The following is a 24,775-nucleotide window of genomic DNA, read 5'->3' on the forward strand; positions in this document are numbered from 1 at the left end:
TCAAGAAAGGGTAGAGGAAAGTGATCTTTTCTTGTGACTGCATTTAGCTTCCTACAGTCTATACACACTCTCCATCCTATTACAAATATAGAGGGAATAAGTTCATCATGTTTTCCTTAACTATGGTAGTTCCATCTTTCTTTGGGACAACATGAATCGGATTAATCCATACACTATTCGAGATATGAAAAATTATACCTGCATCCAATCACTTGATAATTTCTAATTTTATCACCTCTTTCATGTTCGGATTAAGCCTTTTTTGCAATTTGACCACCGGTTTGCAATTATCCTCCAAACGAATGTGATGCATGCATATAGAAGAGTTAATTCCTTGAATGTCGGAGATGATCCATCTGATAGCCTTCTTGTACTTCTTTAAAACTCTTAACAACTTATTAAGTTGCTCTTCTTCCAAATAAGCACTGACAATCACTAATAAAGTCTCATTTTCACCAAGAAACTTATACTTCAAATGGCTAGGAAGTGGCTTGAATTCAACCTTTGGAACTTCTATCTCTGAAGGTGGTAAAAGTCCCTTTCCTTGTCTAAGATTCTCGTACATATGCCCCTTCCTATAAGGAGGTTGTGGATCTAAATACTGGGCCAATGCCTCAATTTCTTCATCGTTTCTCTCCTGCATCCTTGTACTCATTAAACAAAACTCAAGAGGATCGAAATCAAGATTGACTCGATTCAACTCTTAGGTTAGCATTTCAATAGTGCCAATTGAGCAAGCATGATTGATAAAAGAAAGGTACTTTTCCATTTCATTCAAGTTGAATACTACATCTTCGTCACCTACTTAAAACTTGAATTTGCTATTTTTGACATCAATAATAACACCCGCAGTTGATAAAAATGGTCTACCTAGAATAATTGGTATAGACATATCTTCCTCCATATCTAATACCATAAAATCCACAGGAATGATAAATTTTTGAAATTTAATCAACACATTTTCCAAAATTCCCAATGGATATCTAATAGACCGATTGGCTAACTGCAAAGTAATATTAGTGCGTTTTAACTCATGCAACCCTAATTGTCTAGCCACCGTTAAAGGAATTAACGATACACTTGCACCAAGGTCACATAATACTTTTAAAAATTTAATGTTACCGATGGTGCAGGGCATAAAAAACTCTCTGAATCCTTCAATTTTGGTGGCAGCTTGTTTTGTACAATGGCATTGTACTTCTCCATTAATGCTATCATTTCACGATTTTCCAATCTCCTCTTTCATGTCATAATCTCCTTCAGGAACTTGACATATGAAGGAATCTACAAAATAGCATCAACGAAAGGAATATTAATATGCAATTGTTTGAAAATTTTGACAAACTTTTCAAAGTTCTTGTCAAGTTTATTTGGTTTGACTCGCTGAGGAAATGGAACTGCCGGAGGTATCGGACCGGTAGTGGAGGATGTAGGTTGATCTTACTTTGATTTTTCCTTACTACTTTCCCCCACGTTTACCTCTTGCTCCATTAGCTTATCTCTTTGTCTCTGATTCTTATTGTTCTCTCCATTTTCTACCACTGGAGGATCCTCTAGTCGTTTACCACTATGAAGAGTAATGGCCTTGACGTGTTCCCTCGGATTCACCTCTATTTTACTAGACAAATCCCCTTGATTTCGATTATTAATAGAATTGGTGATTTGACCAATCTGGACCTCCACATTTTTATATATTCTAGTCAATTGGTCTAATCACCCTTCTAGCCGGTTGAATTCTCCGAAGTACCCTTTGCTAATTTTTCCACCGCAATCTCCCAATCCGGTTTGATATTCGTCTGTTGTTGCCTTTGTTGGAATTCCGGCGGATTGGTCGGCCTTTGTGCATTGCCTTGCTCTTTCCATCCAAAATTAAGATGATTTCTCCACCCCGAATTGTATGTATTCGAGTATGGGTTATTTTGAACATTCCTATTGTAATTATTAATAAATTGAGCCTGCTCAAAATCAACACACTCATTAGTATCATGTTCTCCTCCACATATGGAACAACAAGCAACATGCACATTGGAAGAAGAACTGGGACCATATTCGGCTTGTCTATTCAACACCTTCATCATATTGTTCATTTGAGCACTAAATATATTGATGGTATCAATTTGAATCATACCTGCTTATCGCCTTGGATTACCTCTTTCATTAGCCCATTGATAATTATTTGCCGCCATTTCCTCTATCAAATTTTGAACTTCTTGAGGTGATTTTGCCATCAATGCTCCACCTACGGCTGCATCAATAGTAGTTTTAGTAGAAAAGGATAAACTATTATAGAATGTTTGTACAATTAACCAATCAAAAGTCCATGGTGTGGACATTTTCAAAACAAACCTCTAAACCTTTCACATGTTTCATATAGTGTCTCACCATCCAATTGACTAAAATTAGTAATATCCATTCTAAATTTAGCCGTTTTACCCAGTGAAAAATGTTTATTCAAAAAATGTCCTAGACAAATCATCCTAAATAGTAAAAGTGTTAGAGGTATGAGAATGGAACCAAATTTTAGCCTTATCCCTCAATGAAAATGGGAACAACCTCAGCCTTATAGTATCCTCACTAACTCCATTTATTTTAATTGTATCACATATCTCAAAAAATGTGGTTAAATGTGCATTTGGATTTTCTACGGTATTACTTCCAAATTGAAATTGTTGCACTATTTGGATTAATGATGGTTTAATTTTAAAATTATTAGCATTTACCATCGGCCGTGCTATACTCGTTTGAGATTCTTGGGTTCCCGGTAGAGTAAAATCCCTAAGAGCTCGCTTATTTTCCTCATTTTCCATCATTTCTTCTTTAAAAGGTAGCTTTATTGCGATTCCCTCTATTTGTTGGCGAACCTCTTCTCCTTCTTGTTGTGGTGTACACCTTCTTTGTCTACGTAGTGTCCTTTCAATTTTCAGATCAAAAGGTGCTATTACCCATAAAATCCGGTGCATACACTACAATAAAAAATAAAGAGATTATGTATAATTATTTCAAAAAACTACTAGCAATTCTACTTAACTAGAAATAAAGTTTAACTAACTAATATAGAAAGTGTCTAAATTAATAAAGTTTGTTAGACTCTAATATTGCCGCTTCCCGACAACAGCACCAAAAACAAGATGGGTTTTTGATATAAGTACAAGTTTAGTTTCGAAATATACCCGTTTTGACTGCAAGTATATAGGTCAAATTAATAGTTTAGGGCAAATATCGAGTTGATCCCACAGAGAGCAACTTTACAAGTACTAGATCCCTACTTACTCTATTATTTAGACTAATGATCGATTTAAACAAGAAAAGTTATTATTACTACTATCTAATTAATCTCAATTAGATATTTGCAAAGTAATAATGGAGAAAATTCACTAAATATCTGTGATACAAACATGAAGACCTGGCTCCCTTCTCAATCTATGAAGCATTAAAAGCAAGTTAAATCATACTTTGAGAGCTAGTTTAGTTATTTGTTTAAAGTCTTGTTGAATAAGGGCTTCATTGTCATTCTTCCCTTACTCATTTGTGTCGTTTATGTTGAGTAATAAACCGGCCAACTTTAACTTCATGAAGGGCCGAGATTCTAGATGTTTGATTAGTCATTTAGTTAGTTAAATTAGGTGTTAAAGACGGCCAGCTTAGTCCTCTTGTTAAGGCACAAAACCTGCCTTCTTAGTTAAGGGTTACTAAGTCCAAACAGCATTAGGGTTTTGAGTCATTGTAAGGCTATAAATAGCCTAGTCTTTTCCCAATGTTTTTAGTTAATGAGAATTTTACAGAAATTATGTGAGTTTATTCACTTTCTCTCTTTGAGAGAGCCTTCCTTGAATACATGAGATTCTTGAGAGTATTCAATCGAATTTATCAATCAAGTATCCACCTTGATTGTGGCGTTCCTCTAACTTAAACTTTGGTTTATTAATTTGATTAGTTACGGGTTGAGATAGTATCAATATTGTTCGTGACTTCTAGAATTAATTAGGGTCAAGTTTTTCACTGCCAAGTTTTTCTTGAACAAGTTGCAGCTGCTGAAATTCTTGCTTTCTTGATTGTGGTTGCTTGAACTTCTTGATCCGAAAAGAAAAAATAAAAGAAAAAAAATTTGTTGTTTGCATGAAAAAGACAAAAAAAGAAACGGAAAAAAAAGGAAACAAGAATTCGGATCAATAGCACAAGAAGGCAACCTGATTTGGTAATTCAAGTCGATTGGGCTTGCAAAACAAATCCTAGTTGCACTCAAACTACCCAAATTCAGATTGTTAATCTTGCACAAGTGAGAAACCAGAAAAAAAAGCAGCTACCTTCCAAAAACAAACCCAAGAAACCTTTTTGTTTGAACTTCCAAATTCCAGCCAAGGTGTAAATCGAGTAGAGTAAATTCTAGGGTTCACAAAAAAATTTTGCCATTTTTCCTTATTCATGTTTTGGTAGTTGTAATCTATCCAGCCACGTAACTTGAGTTGTAGGGTGTCATTCCAAGATTATTAACAACGTCTAAAAGGTTACAAAGAGAGTCCAAATCAGCCTTGGAGTCCAAGAGTCTATAAAGTTTTCTAAGTTGAATCACTAGTTTCCTAATAGCGTCTAGTGTCAAGTCTCTACCTTCCAAATTCATTAGTTGCCTTTCCAGCAAATAATTCTGGGAAATTCAGCGTGTTTTAGAGTCCCTTTTGAGTCATTATAGTCCTTCATCATACCTCAAACTTTCAGCCCTCGCATGCCACCTTCTTGTGTGATAAATTGGTGAAAATATTGATTGAATCTCCTTGACAAATTTTGATTTCTTCAAGAAAGGTAATCAAATGACTTGAGAAGTGATTGGTAAGAACATTAGAGTGTTTAACACAGTTGAGCGATACACGAGGGTGAGTGAAACACGTAAGCAAGAGGTGAGGTAAAATTTTCTGTTTTATACTAACCCTTTCTTGTAGGTTTAATATCTAAGGCCATGTCTAACGAAGGAGAAAGCAAACCAGCTTTCAACTTTTCACGTTTGGCAGAGAGCTTGAAGGAAGAGATGGGACGTCTTTTGGACCAAAAGCTTGAGCCTATGAATGAACGTCTTGGTAGGTTGGAAGACTCCCAAAATGACTCCAAAGGTAGTCAGCAAAGCAGGAGAAGTCGTGATAGACTCATGCCCGAGTTGAGTGATTCTAACTCGGATGAAGACTTTGAGTGTGGACGAAGGTGACCGAAGAGGAGTACCAAACCAATTGGCAATGCAATCAAAGGAATTAAAATGAAAATCCCACCATTCCAAGGTAAATCAGACCTGGATGCATACCTTGAATGGGAGAGACAAGTGGAGTTAATTTTTTATTGCAACAATTACACGGATGGGCAAAAATTGAGACTGGCTGTAGTAGAATTCACCGACTATACTATAGTTTGGTGGGATCAAGTGGTTACAAGCCGAAGAAGGTGTGGTGAACCATCTATAACCACTTGGACTGAGCTTAAATGCCTCATAAAGAGGTGATTTGTGCCAAGTCACTACCATAGAGACTTGTACCAAAAGCTTCAAACCTTGTCCCAAGGAACTCGTTCGGTTGAGGACTACTACAAGGACATGGAAATTTCCATGCTCAGAGCCGACATTAATGAGGATAGGGAGGCAACAATGGCGCGTTTTCTCAGTGGTTTGAGACCAGAAATTGTTGACCAACTCGAGCTGCATACTATGTCGAACTAGAGGACATGGTGGAGAAAATGATCAAAATTGAGCGAAGGCTCAAGAGGAGGGGTACAACCAGAAATTATGCCTCTATTTACACTCCAAATCAGCGAAATCTCCAGCCTAGGAGAGATGATGCAGTCGCTGGTAACCCAACAACTCCATGGCCGAAGCAAGAGGTATCCATCAACTCTCGACCAAATGCTTCTAAGTTTGATACTAGAGGAGTTTCCAACCCAGCAAACGAGACCTCAAAACCTAGGAATCGAGATACTAAGTGCTAGAAATGTCAAGGCATTGGTCACATTGCAAAATCAGCGAGTAATGATCGTGCTTCCTAATGGAGACATCATCACCGATGATGAAAGGGAGTGTGAAGGGATGCCGCCATTGATGGAGGATGATGGTGACGAATCAAGTGAAGAGATTCCTATCGATCAACCCATTGGGTTAGGATTGGTTACAAGGATGGCGTTGAATGCATAACGCATTGAGAAGGATGTGTAATGAGAGAACATCTTCTATACACGATGTCTTGTTAATGGCAAAGTGTGCAGTTTGATTATCGATCGGGGGAGTTGTGCTAATGTAGTAAGTTCTCTAATGGTGAAGAAGCTACAACTACCTACACGAGACCATCCTAGGCCTTATAAACTGCAATGGTTTAGTGATTGTGGTGAAGTACATGCCTCCAAACAAACACCTGTGAAATTTAGCATTGGTAGATATGAAGATGAGCTATTGTGTGATATAGTGCCGGTGCAAGCCACTCACATCATCTTGGGACGACCATGGCAATATGATACGAAGGTTATTTATGAAGGTCATACTAACAAATATTCTTTTGTTCACAGGGATAGAAAGATTACTCCTGCTCCACTTACTCCTAAGCAAGTGCGTGAAGATCAAGAAATGCTTCAAAGGGAGTGGAAGCTAGATAAAGTTGGAAGTAAACAAAAGAATATGCAAAGTGAACAAAGGGCAGAGCGAGATATAGGGGACAAAGGCAAAATTCAGTCCGCCATAGTGGGAAGAAAAGAAGGGAAATTAAGCATGTTTGCACAAGCCATTTGTGTGAAAGATTATTCACTTTCTAACACACTAATCTTTGTTTTGTTCAACACCATTTCCTTTGTGCAGCTGGAGCAAGGTGCAAATACATTCCTCTTACTTTGTTTAATTCCTAAATCCTTTGGAGAGCTGGTGTGTTTTCAAGGAATTTGTAGTTAGTTTGAGCGTCAAATCTGCTCTCTAACACTTCATGCACACTTATTCTTCTAGAGCTGTCTTCCTTGTCGAAGAGCTTAATCATGTCCCAAAGGGAGTAGTTCCACTTGAATCTTATTCTACACCCTCTTATCCACTCTTACATGAAATTCTTTCCATTCTTGAGCAAATTTCTGGTTCTTTAAAAGCTGAATCTTGTCCTTTGCATGCAGGGATTGAAGCTGTCCAAAAGTTTCTAGATTTGCCTAGTAAGATCCAAACAGATTTAGTGCACATTGTAGTGCTAGTTGCTACCGATTTTGATAGTTTGTTATCATCAACCGATTGTGGTCTTTCAAGCTTACCTCAGCTTCATAAATCTGGTGTCTAAGTGTTCATTATTCTCCCTCAAGATGTGCAAGTTGTGCCAAACTAGCAACAACTAGTGATGAATTCCACCACTTGGCACAACCAGATTCGGGAATTTTCCAGCTTCAATGAGCATCATTATGAAGATCCTTAACTTGTGCATGTGAATGGTATGCTGTTGAGTAGTTTTATACCTACGACTACTACCTATGTGATTTATTATGTAGGTTCCAATGTGAAGATCCATGTCCGATGGCTGCTTAGGGAACTTTGGACTGCTACTTGGAATTTTCACAAGCTTTACACGAGCTCTTTCCTATCTTGGCAAATGTCCATGTTTGAAAGCATCATGAAGCTACCCAAACAACATATCACTTGGCTCATGGTACTTCATCTATTTCCAACATTGTTGTCCTCTAAGCGCACCGTCGATTTGTGGACAAATCACTTACAAGAGAAGGGGAATGATGCAAACATGAAGACCTGGCTCCCTTCTCAATCTATGAAGCATTAGAAGCAAGCTAAATCATAGTTTGAGAGCTAGTTTAGTTATTTGTTTAAAGTCTTGTTGAACAAGGGCTTCATTGTCATTCTTCCCTAGCTCATTTGTGTCATTTATGTTGAGTAATAAACCGGCCAACTTTGAATTCATGAAGGGCTGAGATTCTAGATGTTTGGTTAGTCATTTAGTTAGTTAAATTAGGTGTTAAAGACAACCAGCTTAGTCCTCTTGTTGAGGGACGAAACCTGCCTTCTTAGTTAAGGGTTACCAAGTCCAAATAGCATTAGGGTTCTGAGTCATTGTAAGACTATAAATAGCCTAATCTTTTTCCAATGTTTTTAGTTAATGAGAATTTTACAGAAATTATGTGAGTTTATTCACTTTCTCTCTCTGAGAGAGCCTTTCTTGAATATTTGAGATTCTTGAGAGTATTCAATTGAACTTATCAATCAAGTATCCACCTTGATTGTGGCATTCCTCTACCTTAAACTTTGGTTCATTAATTCGATTAGTTATGGGTTGAGATAGTATTAATATTGTTCGTGACTTCTAGAGTTAATTAGGGTCAAGTTTTCCGTTGCCAAACCGTCAGTATTAATCGTTTAGGTCCGGGATTTGTGAATATGGGTTTCGTTTGCGACGGGGTTGGTATCAACTTGAGTCTAGGGATATAGATTCTGTTTATTGCATAAAAGATACAAGTAAATAGATTTACTTCTTATTACAACCCTTGTTTAACTAGAGATTCATTTTCAATATTACCAAATCTCATTCTCATGATAAAATGGCCTAAAATAGATTAGTTTTCCCTATTCTCATGGTGAATAACTAGATCTACTCTTGTTTTTTCATGAAATGCAAGTTTAATTCACTTAAGTGTACCTCTATTCTCGTGAGTCTACTACTCAAGTTTTATTTCTGTTGTTCCATCATTATTATCCACTTTCATTAAATAATAATAACTATAAGCTTGCTATTGGTGATCAAGCAACAACAAGTGATTAGCATGCATAAATAGACAAGTTAATACAAAATATAACAAGTGTAAATCATATTAACTTCATAACAAGTAGCCATGAGCTTCCTCTACTCCCAAGATCTAGAAATTTAGCTACTCATATAAGATATAACAAGAAAGAGCATAGCTTCATTGCATGAATACATATTGAATCACAAGTAAAGATAGATAAAGAAATATTAGCCAAGATTAGTGAAGAAGCTCCCAATAATCTTCTATTTCTTCAACAAAAATGAGTTGTACAATGAAGTCTCCAATTGTTCTCACAAAAGTTCTAGCTAGAGAGAACAAAACAAGACTAACCACTAAGTTCTAATGCTAAAATCTGATGAGAACTAACTCTAATATGTCCTACTCTCCTCTTCTAATCATTCTAACATCTCAAGTGTTAAGAGAGTCAAAAGGTGGTTTTTGGACAAGACATAAAGCTCCTTTTTTCTTCTAAAAGGTTCCTTGAACATGTGCAACCAAAATTCTTGTCTGGAGTTGAGCTAGAAAGTAGTGTGAAAGTAAAGCAAGTGGCTGAACAAATTGTAGAAATCAGGCTACAATACACGACTAGGGAATACAGGACTTCAACTCGCGTTTTCAATAGTCGCGTATTCACTTCTATGAAGTTAGCATCACTTCAACTGCTATTTTCTCATTGATAGAGGCTTAACTAACTCTTGTGAAAAACCTAAAAGTTGTAGCCTTTGAGTTAGCTTTCCAAAGCTTCAAGAATCATCCAATTTAGAGCTTTGTGGAGCAAGATATGACCAAAATACCATCAACTGTCCAGGGCTCTGTTTCAGCACATGCACTTCTGTATTTCAACTTTTTGACAAGGAAGATGACTGAACTGAATTTTGATATTCTCATACCAAATATAGATCTATCTCTTAGTTTCAAAATGGTATAAGAATTACCCTAATCCAATGCTTGCAGCTCAAGATATTGCCGAAATACCACAAGGTGTCAAAACTGTCTTCACTTGCATTTCTTCCTTTGAATGTTTTGCACTTCATGTCTTCTTTAAACCTTTTCAAATCATCAATAATCATCCAATTCTCTTCTCAATTCATGCCATTTGATGATTGAATCATTAAACTTACAAAAACATGAAGTTTTCACCATTAAAATCCATAAAAATACAATTTTTGCCACTTAAACTACAAAATGTATATTTTTACCAAAACCCTATTTAATTAGTTATAAAACTAAATAAAACACACAAAACTAACTTATAAAATACACTAAAAACATGTAAAATATACTCTTATAAAAAATCCTAGAAAATTATCCTAAGTCCAAGATTGAAAATACAATAAAACATAAGAGAGTCCAAAATAAAATAAAAGACTTAACTACCAAATGGTCCAAATTGTCTAGTAACTAGCTCTTTAAATTTAGTGCTTAACCTAGAACCTCTTTTGAATTGGGATCTAGGGCCCAATAAATCTTTCTTGGATTGATGCCTTCGTATATTTGAATTCATTTAAATTCACTATATATTATAATTAACAATGGGAAAAACTCCTTCGTGAAACAATTGATCTGGGCAAAGTCACACATATAACAAATCTAAAATCACAGGAGAGTCCAAAAATTACAAGGAGGAACATGATATCATTATCATTATAAAAAAGAGAGCACAAAAATCTTAGAAAAGTATCCTAAACCCAAAAGCATGAATACAATAAAATATAAGAGAGTAAAAAATAAAACAAAAAACTTAACTACCAAAAGGTCTAAATTGTCTAGTACATAGCTCTTTTGATTTAGTGCTTAACTTAGAACCTCTCTTAAATTGGATCTGGGGCTTCCAAGAACTCTCTTGAATTGGTTCTTCAGTATATTTATATTCACTTAAACTCACTATATTTATAAGTAACAAAAGGAAGAGCTCCTTTGTGAAACAATCAATGTACAGTAAAGCCACACATATGACAAATCTAAAATCATAAGAGAGTCCAAAATATACTAAAAGGCTTAATGATCCAAAGGTCCAAATAATCCACTAACTTGCTCTCTTGATTTGGTGTTGAAACCAAAATCTTTCTTGAGTTGAAGCCTAAAATCCTTAAAAAATCTCTTTTTGGTTGGTGTCTTAGCACACTTGGATTCGCTTAAACCCATTACATTTATAACTATTAAGAGGAGAAATTTCTTTGCAAAACTCCGATATGGGATACAAAGACAAATTCCGATATGGGATACAAAGAGGAACTCAAGACCATTCTCGTAAATATTTAACAGTATTTTTTGAATTCTAGTTGAGGATGAAACCTTTTTAAATGGACATATGAAGGATACAGTTTAAAAAATTGATCTCAAACTCAAGTCCGAATTCATATATATCCAATATTGAGCATACATGTAAAAAACATATTTTTTTCAATTGATATCTTAAAGATACTTAAATTCTCTGAATTTTGACAATCTACCAACATATCTTAAGCGGATGGTATTTCCTAAATGTATAAGAGAAACGAACACTATAATTGCATCTATAATAGTTAGGTATAAGTGCGTCTCAAATGCAACCAGTGGAAAATTTTTTAGTTTGATTTTTGTTAGTAACGTAAAAATAGGAGAAATAAGATACTATCTAATTTTGAGTAAAATAAAGACTAGCAACATTTAACTCCCTGATATTCGACCAAATTACAAGGTCAACTTCACTATTTACCAAATAATAGTATATACACTTAATGGCAACATGTTTATGAAAGCCCCCCTCATGTTAATAGCCATAAGAAATAATGCTTTATTTAGAAAAATGTATTTCTGAAATTCCTACAGTACCTTTTTAAAAATTTCCATTAACTACAAGCACCTCTAAAATGTTTTCATATTACAAACTAAATCCTATAGCCTATCTAAATCACAATCCAATGCTTTGCGCTCATAGCCAAATGTTTGTCAAGAAACATCCTCCATTGGTAAGTTGAAATAATGGCAACAGAATTTTTAAAGTCATATAGCATCAATAAAGGTAATGTTTCGACCACTAATTCAATTGCTTTATTCACTACTGCTATACACTCAATATGTAGTTTTCATGCCTATATATGATGATAACCAAATCCTATTTTTCAACTGGAATAAATTACTTATTTTAATTCACTTCTAAATGTTATCGTTTTTATTTTAAATATTTTTCTGAGAATTATATAGTTTTTGTAATAAATATCCATTGTTAAATAGAAACCAAAAATTATACTTGAACTGATGATATGAAAAATTAAAATCTCCCATTAATTCAATGATATCTTCAATGAAGAAATTGTCCTGTAGGTCTCTGAACCATGTTCAGTGCTAATTAATTGTCTTACAAAAAATTAAAACTTGAGAAATAGATATTCACAATTAAAGAAAAAGATAACTTCAGAAATTTTCTCTAAGATTTGTGATAATATCACTTAGCACCTCGAAGAATTGAAATATTCACATACCTCTCTTGATTCTGCAAACATTAACCCTCAAGACTTAATTCACATATAAAATAACTCTTATTTCTCATAATACACTATATTTTCTTAGCATCTCCACCAACACTCTTTCTCAGCCTATTTTTCCTTGTTTCTTTGGCTTAATAGGGATGCCAATTCATAATTGGATGATTATGTGATATTCTTCGTGATTGTTTGTTCTAGGGTTGGACCTTTTTTTTTTACTTCTTGTGATGATAATTTCATTTGTTTTGATCATTACATAAAATTTTATAGAGATTGAGTCAATTTTTTTCCTTTTCGTGATTGTGGTTGATTTCAAAATTTTTTTAAATTTTGATTTGACATCTTTGGTGATTTTCTCCACCTTCAGGGAAGAATTTAGTTGACTTATGTGAGTTCATGACTTGTCATGTTTATGGGTTGGAAATAGGTTAGGTAAAAAGGAGGTTCATATGGTGTTGCTTTTCGACAATTAGAATTGCATTGGTACTTGTATTTCTCTATAAGTGCGTTTATAAGTACACTTCTATAACTGCGTTTATAAGTATTCCTCCTCCTCCTCCTCCTCCTCCTCCTTCTTCTCTTTTTTCTTTATTGGCTGCAGCTTTGTGGTTGCAGCGATGGTAGCACAAATAACGTTGGTAATTCTAGCAATAAACTAAGTTGCTTAGGAGTATTAACAAATAGTAAAAATAAGTGTTAGGACAAAAAAAGTAAAAATAAGGGATGTAAGTAATATTTTTGAAACTTTAGAAGTGCCAAGCAATATTGTTAAAATCTTAGTATAGGTTTTTGAAGTGTAGCAAAAATATTATGCACTAAACACTTTTTTGTATTGCAAGATGAAATATTCATTTGCTGCAATCTCCAACACCTTCAGTTTTATTATCACATTCTCAAAATCTTCCTCGGTGATTTCTTTGCCATGTTTATGATTAGAATTCCAAATTTTCTAAAATTCACGTATGTTGACCTAGTTCACAACATCACCCTCAATTATCCCTTTAAAAGGATTAAAATGCTAGAAAAAGCTTAAAACTTTCTTAAAGGTTGATAAGGGCATGTATAAACGGTTGATCCTACAAAAAAGATATCCATAACAGACGAATGACCTGGGAAAGCTAGCTTACCGATGTGCATCAAATCAACAATAGAGTAATCAATTTAATTGAAGGACTAATTCCATTTTGCACCCTCGAATTTGTATCACTTTTTCATTATGTATTCTAAACACTCAATTTTTGGACATTTTACATCCTAAACATTTAAATTTTTCCCATTTAAACCTAATCAATGATAACATTACCAAAATTAACAAGATAAATGGCAGTCCAAAATATAACAATGTATTGTTGTATTTTAACTACGATCTTTTAGCTCCTTTTGACTGTTTTCAACATCTTATCATTGATTTTTATCTTCTGAATCATTAATATTGTTAGCAAAATTAATGAGATAAAAGATGGTACAAATTAATGAAAATATATTGTTTTGTTCTATTTGCGATATCTTAACCCCTTTTGACCACTTTCAGCAAATTATCATTAATTTGTAAGAACCTATATGCCATTGATTTTACTAACATTATCATTGATTAGCCTTAGATGCGACCAACTTGATAGTTTACTAGTTTGGAGCACAAAGTGTCCAAAATTAAGAGTTTAAGATGTAAATGGTCAAAGTTTAAGTTTAGGGTGCAAATTGAAAAAGTAATATACATTTAGGGGGAAAATGAATTTAATCCTTAACTAAATGTTCCTCTATACAATTATAACTTCTATGGTTCTCAGGAACAAAAACAAATCCACTGTTGCAATCTTGTGAATAGTGTATCAAATTGAACAGACATTTATCTCTAGTTCGTCACCAATTTCTTAATGTGCAAACCTAATCAAACCGTTTCTCTATCCTTATCTCCATGGCTGCGAGATTTCTCTTTTACTTGTCTAGCCTTCAATCTTCATCTTCTTTATCAGGGAGATTTACTTGTACATTTTTTTTAATCTCTCACTTCTCCCCGTACCCTTTTTACTCCCAATTGTCCGATATAGGATTCGAACCATGAACCTGACAGCGGAGAGAACTCTAAAAACTCTCCCCTGATCGCTCGATCAACCCTAGTGGTTAGATTTACTTGTACTTGTCATAACCCAAGTTTTTTTACCATATAATTTGCATGTAGTTAAAAATCAGACTACAAAAATTTAGAATAAAGTCCTCCATGTATAAAAATTACCATTACGTCAGTAGAATGCCCTCCATTTAAGTGACAATAGTGTGTTTGGATAATAGATTATTTGGGAAATTGTTAGAAAAAAATATTGTCGAACTTTTTTTGATGTTATGTATGTTATATAAAAAGATCAATGAAAAATGTGTTAAAAATGCAAACAAACTCAATCTTCAAGTTTGATCATGAATTGTTCAAGACCCTTATTAAGGTTGTAACTTGGCAAAAACTTAATTAACAACATTATTCGGTCACCTGGAGGCCTACCGTCCAATTTCAAAGCAACTAAACGACGATGGGAAGCACTCACCATATCCGCAGCCAACAGGGACTTGACTGAGACCGAAGAATCCAGAAAAAAGGTGACAAAAAAAAAAGGTGACAACTGCTTGTAAGGTGACGCCTGATACTATTAGCATAGGAATAAACTTAACACATCAACAAAGTTGACTCACTAATAAGGACGAATCATTTCTTCATAAAAGATTGTGTGTTTGAATTCTGTTGCGGATGTGAAAGCTGTATTAGCGAGCGATATATAAGAAACTCTATAGGCTACTTATGGTCCTCGAAACATGTCTTAACTCGTGATAGTGATCGAAATCAAATCCATTCAAACTTTTAATTCTAAAAAAAAAAAAAAAACTAATGCCAACAATGGCATCGAACACATTTCCCAATTACAATTGAGAAGATCCGTAATCTTTCATATAATATTGAAAAACTTGTGATTAAAACTGACATGCTTAACAAGCTGAACGCTAACCTGCAAATAAAATTCTATCTCAACATGCTGAAAGCCTAAATTTCATCCCGGAGATGGGCCCTTTCAAAGAGCCAATATTCAGCTGCAAAGTAGTAGCATTAGCAATATTAATTGCGAAAGGCCATCAACCAGCAACCCTGATCATAATGGAAGGGATTGAGTTTACCAGGAACATAACATGTTTAGAAGCAGTAGAATGTTGTTAGGAAGCATGCTGTTATAAGACTCATTTAGAGAACCACCTTTGTATGCGTAGCAATAGTGTTTTTTTTAGCTGAATCTGCTTGGAAACAATCCAACCGATTCATAAGTGGTGACAAGCAACTAAAGCCAAAATTTTCTAGGTCAAAAAATATATGCTAGATATCGCTTGCCAATGGACAAACTCTTATCAACATAAATCAAAGTTTCGGACTCAACATGACGAAGTTTCTCCCTATCAAATTAAGCTGTGCGAAATCCTTATTGTTAGACATTTTATTCTGTTACTCTTTTTTTTGTCCCGTCTAACTTTGGTGTCCAAGGGAGGCCTTCAGCCACAACATATACTTCACAAAATTGGCAATCGCCTGGCAGAATTTGGATAGGCTAAGCATCTTGGGCTGGGCAAATTGTAGTTGCTTTTCCTTTTTTTTTTTTGGAGCAAAAAGATAAAATTCATTTACCTTTTTTTGGGTCTCCAGAGGGGGGGGGGGGGGTTTGCTTCTTCATCTGCTCCGTATCAGTGGCGGAGCCAGAAATAATTCTCAGCGGGGGCAAAAATAATACTAAAATTTTTTACCTACTCTTTTTTTAGATTTTTAAGCAAAAAAAATATTTCCAACAAGTTGAAATGAAAAGTCTTTTTTTAACTTACTTCAAATGGAACTTTGTAATCCACATATCCTTTTAAAATATTAGTTCATAAATCAATTTAAAGAACCACGTAATTTTTTCAATTCCTTTATAAGAAAACTCTGGAGGTACACTTGAAATTATATCAAAATTTTATAGATACTATAAGAATTTAAGGAGGGCACTAGGGGCACCACATAATTCTTTCACTTCATTTCTAAGAAAACTCTGGAATCATACTTGAAATTATATCAAAATTCTATAGGTACCGTAGGAATTTAAGGGGGACAGTGGGGGCCCATGCCCCCAGTGCCCCCACCTTAAATGCGCCAGTGCTCCGTATCGAAATCACAAAACAATTTCACAAATTTTTCATCTGTGACCCGCTAACTATTGATTGAGCCAACCATTTTAATCGCTTGTTGCTTCTACCAATGAGAAATTGACATGAAATCTACTTTGAGATAGTTTCTTGGTTTAAAATATTTTTCCATTGACCTTATAGTGGTTAATTACTAGAAATACCAGTTGATTTCTACGCATTATGTGCTTATATAGTAACATTCCTTTTATAAAAGGTAAAATTTTATTTTATACAATTCACATTAATGATAGAAATTATATTTAATATGTCACAGATATAACTAATTTGAAAAATAACTAAAGATGATGCTGTGAACTTCTAAGAGCTTTCGAGTGGAACACTGTATGTGATTATGTAGTAACATGTTGGACATAAAAAATGAAATTCCTAGTTTGTGATTGACTCTGAGGATATGTCTAGTTACTTGTTTGGTTGAATTCATTTCAGCAAGTTGGCCCGATATGAAGTGGAAAAAATGAAGAGTCCGATATGGCATCCGTCCTTCAAGAGAAAATATTATGATTCATTTCTAAGGATAGTTAAAGAAATTGCCATTCAAAGTGTACCTCTATCTTTGGCATTAAGGATGCATTGAAATTCTTTTTTAACCTAATTAAAAATTGAAAGCTTGATAAAAAGGGATTGCTTTTCAAACCCATTTTATATTCATGATTCTAAAGTTTTAGAGTCAGATGGTATAATAGGATGAAGTTTCCTAGGTCAGATAGTATTCTAAAATTGGGATTACAATTCATAAATTAAAATAACTAATAAATTTATTATTAAATAAACAAGTTACCATCGTAAAAATGTGAACTCCATTGAATAGAAATGTGCACCTTAACAAATAAAAATATGCACTTTAATAAATGTAGGTGCATATCCGAATGTACACATTTAAATTGATATATGTCCACATACAAGTAGTATGTGCCCATAAGCGCAATTTCATTCTTTTGCCTGCAACACGAATTTTTCCAAAACTTACATCCTACTTATAAAATTTGTTACTTTCTATTCCCTTTTTATTCTTGCTATCAAATGGTATTATAAATAAGATACAAGTAAACATGGCCGTAATTTAGGAAGACTTAGAACATTTGGGGACGAATGTGCAATTTTGCTGGAATTAAAGCCCACCATCTGCAAATCTGCTTTACAGTTGGAGGGAAACTATCAAACTAACGACTTATCTCCAACTGAAACAAACTGCCACACACATTCTATGAGACTCTTTCTTCCGCTATCTCATTCAAAGAAGCTTATCTTCGGCTAAGACGATCTATCTTTTCAGCTCCCTCTGAGATTAAAATGGAAGCTGAAATTTGTTGTTTGCCGGAGGTAAAGATAGGAAATCATGGCTTGCGAAAGCGGGTTCTGCATAAAGGGAACTCATGGAAAACTCCATTTCCAGGAGATGAAGTTGAAGGTAATTAATCTGTATTTCAAACTTTCTTTCCTTTGGCCTCTGAGCTCTTCCAATTTCAATCATACCTTAGAATTAAGTCATTAACGACCCCCTTTTGATTCAGTTCGCTACACTCTGCGGCTGAAAGATGGTGAATTCTTCGATTCAAGTCATGACAAAGGAACTCCCTTTAAATTCAGATTAGGCCAAGGCATGTTCTACTTCTGCACACTTTAGTTGTTTAGTATGTTGCACAGCTTTCACTCTCCTTGATTTTATGAAATTTAGTCAAATGCAGAGAAGTTGTCTTAACTGCAATTGAAGTGTAGGTGAAGTGATTAGAGGTTGGGATGAGGGGATTGCCACAATGAAGAAGGGTGAAAGAGCAATATTTACAGTACCACCAGAAATGGCTTATGGGGAAATTGGTTCCCCACCAACTGTTCCTCCATATGCTACACTGATTTTCGACATAGAGATGGTCTCCTGGTACTCAATCAGGGACATCACTGGAGATGGAGGAATTTTAAAGAAGATAATGAGGGAAGGTGAGGGGTGGGCTACTCCAAAAGATGCTGATGAAGTTCTAGGTAATCATTGAGCTCAGAAGTTTTCCAGTCTCATTTGGCTCTGCATTGTGTCGTACATTTCCTGTTTTGCTCTGCTTTTAATTATTTTTTCCCTCTTTCAACTATTGTTCTCACAAACATATGCATTGACTTCAACACTGGGTTTCAGTCAGTCTTTTCCTCTGATTGAAGCAGACACCGGTTCTTAGGCTTTTAACTACTTTGAAAATTAGTGAGCTATACCATATTTTCTACCATTTCAACAGGTGTATAAGAATACTTGCAGTTCCATTGTTTTCCTCCTAATTTTCTTTTATCAATCACCAGTATCATATCTTGTTTTCTCTGACCAACTAAATATAGCGTAGTGGACTGGACCATTAGTTCAAATTGTAAGGTTAGTTTGACTGAATATTTGTCTAAGTTCCTGAAAATCAGTGTGTGGAGATATTAAGTATTGGAATGCTGGGGGAAGTAGCTTCTGGCTAAATGCAAATTTAATAATTTAGGGAGCCAATTACAAGTCCCAACTGAATATGACTAGAATTGAGACAACAAATGTGTTGAGATTCAAATTTGAGGCTATGTTCTAAGCAGGTAGGGATGATGCAGCTATCAACCTTACTAATTTACATGTCATTAATGCATTACTATTTTCAGACACAGTTTGCCAAATTTATCACCGGGAAAATCGATTGTTTAATAGTGCTAGCAGTGTCTTCTCAAGATAACCATATCACATACGAATCAAAAGTAACGAGTAAAGGAAGCAAGTTTCTTGCAGGCAGCAAGTGATTTCTGTTTTCTTCGCAGGATGCATCAGATGAAAAGCTTGATACTCTCCTTTATACTTCTTTTGAATTTTCCTTTAGTTCTAGATGATTGTCTATGATGAACTCAAGTAAGAATCATAACCATCAAGTAAAAATCATCACCATTTGGTGTTCAAGAATCTAATAAATGCCAAAGTTATTGGTGTCGCAATTTAAAAATGTGGGGACATTTTATGGAAAACGAACTTTTTCTATGCCAACATCAGATTATAGAAACTGAAGGTGTCATAGCAGATCATGCAATATGTGAAGTTAAGTGGGACAAAAAAGATGACTTGCAAATGCAGATGTATATCTTTAGAAAATCATTATTTGAATTACTTCATTGCACCTTGTGGTACGTATAATTGTCAATGAATTGTTCAAAAGGATTATGAAAAATGGCTCTTATGTTAGTCTGTGATGTCTAGAGTCAGTAAAATATAGCAATTTAGTACCTGGAGGTTGTCACCCCTACTTGCAAAGAATGCCATAACGTTTATCAAATTTTCACTCCATGTACATTCATCACTTTTTCTTCAAATAGTGATAATTTTCTGACTGGAATAGTTTTCAATTTGCAGTGAAGTATGTTGCAAGCACTGAAGATGGGATAATTGTTTCAAAATCAGATGAAGAATTAGAGTTTTCTCTAACAGATGGTATGCCAATGTCTTTCTAATTTGCCAGGGTAGTCTTTTCTTCAACATGCATCATTCTTGTGAACAGCAGCCAAAATTTGTATGATTCCTAGAGTAACTAACTACTTGGAGATATTCTAACATGGTTAGGTTATCTATGTCCTGCCATGAGCAAAGCAGTGAAGACCATGAGAAAGGGTGAGAAAGCTGAGCTATCAGTGAAGTTCTCTTGTAAGTCCATGGTCAGACAAATTATCAAAATTTCCTTTTCTTCGAGTTAAAAAAGATAAATATTGGTAGAACAAAACCAGCACCTAGTGTTAAGTTGTCATCATTTAGGCTGCTCCAGGTATCCAGGGGCTGCTCATTGCAACAATGATATTACCGCAACCAATTCAAAGTTAACAATTAAAGAAGAAAAATATTGGTAGAACAAAACCAACACCTAGTGCTAAGTTGTCATCATTTAGACTGCTCCAGGTATCCAGGGGATGCTCATTGCAACAATGATATTACCGCAACCAATTCAAAGTTGACAATTGATCTCGAGCTGCTTTCTTGGAAAAATGTCATTGATGTCATGGGAGATAAGAAGATTCTTAAAAAGGTAATAAAAATGGGAGATGGGTTTGATCGTCCCAGTGAAGGATCACTGGCAAAAGGTAATTGCAACATTTCTTGCAGTATGTCTATATAATGCATAATATTCAGTAGTTTGAAATTTCATAAATTTCAACATTTTCAGCTTTTTTAGTATTTTCAGCATTCTAGTCATTTCAGTTGCCTAAGACTTCCTCTTAAGCGTAAAACATCGCTGCTTTGAAGTGATCTACATAGGTAGAAAGGATGATGGCACTATTTTTGAGTGTAAAGGAACTCCTGAAGAACCTTTTGAGTATATATGTTTAGAAGGTAATACTAACTCCAGTGCCATTCATTTGATTGTTTTTCCCTAATCTCATGCTGTCAAAGATATCCTGAAAGTCACATTTTGTATCCAATCAAATTCTTAGACTTCCTCTTTTCATTCTGCAGAACAGATAAATGAAGGTTTGGACAGGGCAGTGATGACAATGAGAAAGGGAGAACAAGCAACAGTGAAAGTCAGCTCAGAGTTCTTACATGGAACAGAAAATGGAAAATGGCCTCCCACAGCATCAGTTCTTTATGAGATCATGCTGATCAACTTTGCTAAGGTTCTGTGATCTGAAAAGCTTTTTCCTAATTGTGCTGAAATTGTGTTCCAAGTTGAGATTGCATTCTAACTTTAGATCAAGTAAATTTATCTATCCCAATCCTGTTATTCTTTTGGTAATTCTCTTTGTTTTATTGATTCAGAGTTTTCTTTACATTCAAGATAGACATCTTTTTGTTCTCAAAAAGCAACCAATCTCCCAAATATTTCTGACAATAGTCGTTTGGCGATTTACTATTAGAATTCAACGCAGCAAATACTCTTAGGGCACATCCTAATTTTGCTGCAGTACTACCTTCCTGCCTATTCAAGTTCCTGCTATCTAAGGAAAGGTCCTGCTGGTCAATAGATTTAGATCCTTTACCACATATCCTGGTATCTAAGTGCAAATGCATTGAAGTTTTAATATCTTTCAACTAAAATGCTATAGACTGAGACTGTAGCAGTTAGTTCGACAAAGTGTCATTGTTTACATAGCATCTAGGACAAGACAAAATGTAGGTAATGCATCACTTTAGATGTTTGGTTGTTGAAAGAGGTTAAACACAGCCAGTTACTATATCAGGGAAATCAAGTATCTCAAAAACTAGTATCCACTAGTAATGACAACAAGATGAAAAGAAACTTGATTAAATTATATTCAAGAAAGTTATCCTCAAGTATATATGTCCTTCCCTGGAATCAGGAAATTTAAGTTAGATATGTAAAATAGAAAATCAAGATCAAAGACAGGTGCAAAATTTGCCCTGCAGGATATTACCTGTTTAAAGAGATCCAATTGATTAGTCTGTTCGAGAGCAGCTTTCTGCCACCTGATCAAAGGAATCAATCAGATTCAAGCTAGGCAGATAAGTTCAGTATAATTTGAACAAAGGGTATAGAGGCTATGGATGTTTGATTTGAAGCTAGTATGCAGATCAATAACCCAAACTCTACCACCTATAAGTTGTTTAAAGACCAAATAGGCACCAAAATGACCAGTTTAAAATTTCAACTTGTTTGCCAAATTACTATTTCCTGTATGCACCCAAAGAGAGAACAATTCAATCATTGCAACTAAATGATTCTACAATGTAACTGCACAATCATGATGCACTTGCTTGCTTTCATCTCCTCCAACTTTGGGGCCAAGATATGTAGATCAATCTTTGTTTATGAGAAAGTAAAATAGAAAATAGACTAAAATATGCCAACGAACTTGAAAAACTGATAATTATCTGCTAGTCGTAGCTCCTTCAAATTTTAAGAGTGAGAGATCTGCTTTCAGGAGAAATCATTTTGGAAGATGGACACACAAGAAAAGTTGGAAGCTTGTCAAAGTAAGAAGAGTGATGGGAATGCACTATTCAAAGCTGGGAGATTTGAACTTGCCTCGAAGAAGTATGAAAAGGAATGTAATTTTCATAAGGATAATAGCAGGCGCTTACATTTCTCTAATAGACATATGCTTCATCACTGAAATTGCAAATCAATTGTCAAAAACTTTAAGAAATATATTCCTCGAAACTAAATTTCTTTCCCTCTTCACATAATGCAGGCTTCAAAATACATTGAGTTTGATCACTCTTTCAATGATGATGAGAAGTCTTTAGCAAGTTCTTTACTGTCATCATGCAGTTTAAATAATGCTGCTTGCAAGCTAAAGCTTGGAAAATATTTCGAGGCTTCAAGGCTCTGCACAAAGGCTAGTTTTCTTGAACTTTCTACATGTTATCTATAGATGCTATCTGTCATATCTCCTTGCAGCTAGGATCAGAGATGCTTATGACCTGGGACAACTTTTTTGATCTAGACTAATCGAAAAATGTGTTCCATGGACAAAGATGACTTAATATAGCATTTTATGATGGATTAATTCTTTGATGGATAAAGTGCAAACATTAATTGATTACATTGGTGCCTACAATATGTTAAGAATGACTAATTTTTCAAGGAAAGCTATAATCAGCTTATTTTAAGCTCTTGGGAGCAAGACCTTAACCAATCTTCTGCTAAAAACAAACTAGCAATTGACCGCTAGCTGAATCAATGTCATTCAGAAAGGACTGATATAGCCCATTTCAAACATACATGTTGACCTTCTACTGAAGTGATATGTTCCAATTCTTATAGCAAAAGTAGCTTTGTATATTGCTCCACAGCAGAAAACTAGAACTAGATCAAATTCATGGAAAGATGATGACACTGCACATTTCTTTTTGTTTTAAATGAGGTCTGATGCATTTGTTTCCAGATTTCCCCGTGTGGTTGGCTAGCATATATAACCATTTGAACAATGATGTGAAGCGTTATAAGTATTTCTATGAAAAGTTGCACATTAATAAAGACTTTGAAACATATATAACCATTTGTTTCCAGTAATTCACATTTCTTAATCTGATTCTTTGATTCTGTCATTTTTTTCTTGAGAAAACAAAATACAAAGTGGTAATGTTGTATGCCAGTTTGGATTTAGCGTTCCATAGTCCCCAACACAAAGCTGCCCAGTAAATCCTCCTCTCGTACTTACAATAACCTTAAGTCATGGCAACAGGTTCTAGAAGTAGATCCATGCTGTGTAAAAGCTCTCTTTAGAAGGTCACAATCATACCTAAGAACATCTGATCTGGAAAAGGCTGAAGCTGATATCAAGCGAGCACTTGCAATAGATCCAAACAACAGGTTTCACCTTGATATTCAGTCCTATTGAATCTTTTCTTTGCTTAATATCTCTCATTTTACTCCAAAATCTGATTTTGAATTAACAGAGAAGTGAGGCTCGTTTACCAGGAGCTGAAAGACAAGAAAAGGCAATATTTTCGGCAGGAAGCTGAAATTTTTACCAATATGCTGTCAAGTATGGGATAGTATCGGCGTCCTAATAACATCTTGGGAACTATGCCATTTATTCATGTGTTTTGTCAGATTTTGATCTATTCTTTAGTGAGTATATTTGAAGTGACTTTTTGCCACAATACTGTGCTTCACGCCACATATTGTGGGCATGAGCATTAAGATTTTATTGAGGTTAGTTGTGACTACGCTCTCATATTTCAGACACAAAAGCTAAGAGGTTTCTGTTACTGACACTAGTTTTGGTATCTCGAAGACAATGGTTAATTAGCTGGCTATTGTAGCTTTATCTCCAGAACCTTGAGTAAGCAAAATTTACGAACTAATGTGATAAAATGAAGGATTAGTTAATCAAAATTTTTGAACTCTATGAAACATAAAGCCATCGTGAACCTGATGCATCAATGTGTGAAATTTGAAACATTTAGTAATCTAATTTGCAATCGCCCATATTTAGAATAATACATACATATTCTATACATATACAAAAGGAAGAACTGGTTTTGTTGTTCTACATCATTCATCCGGACAAAGGGCAGGGACGTTTGTCTGTCACAAGACTCACAACCGTCCTTAATAATTTGTGGATTCAAATTTGCCAAAATTTTATATTGTAAGGATTAGAACACACCACACACACACACACATTTATATATATATATATATATATATATTTCAAATTCTATATATGTATTGTGCTATTGGAGGTGGTCTAAATCACGCCATTACGGTGAAGAATATCCTTCAAGATCCGTCTAATATTTCTCACTATCCAAAAAGCCTATTCGTGGTTAACATAGAGAATTTAGCTGCAGTAAGCATGGGAGTTTTGCTTGTGCGTCTAAGTTCTGGCTGTAAATGCTGCCCTACCCTATCCTTCAGAGTAGTTATCATGCAGTATCATATACACTCTCT

At 34.8% G+C, this 24,775-nt stretch overlaps 1 protein-coding gene and 1 non-coding gene across 4 annotated transcripts; both read left to right on the forward strand.

Moving 5' to 3' along the window:
* Nucleotides 1–2,314: 2,314 nt before the first annotated feature.
* LOC113776631 lies at nucleotides 2,315–2,422 on the forward strand. Its single transcript, XR_003469119.1, has one exon. It is a non-coding gene; the product is annotated as a small nucleolar RNA R71 (small nucleolar RNA).
* Nucleotides 2,423–17,629: 15,207 nt separating this feature from the next.
* Nucleotides 17,630–24,090, forward strand: LOC113773144 (70 kDa peptidyl-prolyl isomerase-like). Of its 3 annotated transcripts, none has more exons than XM_027317694.1 (12): nucleotides 17,630–17,832; nucleotides 17,936–18,022; nucleotides 18,141–18,401; nucleotides 19,777–19,854; nucleotides 19,984–20,064; nucleotides 20,304–20,495; nucleotides 20,659–20,745; nucleotides 20,869–21,029; nucleotides 22,296–22,418; nucleotides 22,566–22,712; nucleotides 23,562–23,689; nucleotides 23,776–24,090. In XM_027317694.1, the coding sequence occupies exons 1-12, from the start codon at nucleotides 17,715–17,717 to the stop codon at nucleotides 23,873–23,875; spliced, it is 1,563 nt and encodes a 520-aa protein (XP_027173495.1). In that variant the 5' UTR covers nucleotides 17,630–17,714; the 3' UTR covers nucleotides 23,876–24,090. The 3 variants fall into 3 exon arrangements, with proteins under 3 accessions (XP_027173495.1, XP_027173496.1, XP_027173497.1); XM_027317695.1 differs by having other exon boundaries at nucleotides 20,671–20,745; XM_027317696.1 differs by having other exon boundaries at nucleotides 19,984–20,031.
* The last annotated feature ends 685 nt before the right edge of the window (nucleotides 24,091–24,775 follow it).

This window comes from Coffea eugenioides, chromosome 6, assembly GCF_003713205.1.
Source record: "Coffea eugenioides isolate CCC68of chromosome 6, Ceug_1.0, whole genome shotgun sequence".
Classification (NCBI taxonomy): Eukaryota; Viridiplantae; Streptophyta; class Magnoliopsida; order Gentianales; family Rubiaceae; genus Coffea; species Coffea eugenioides.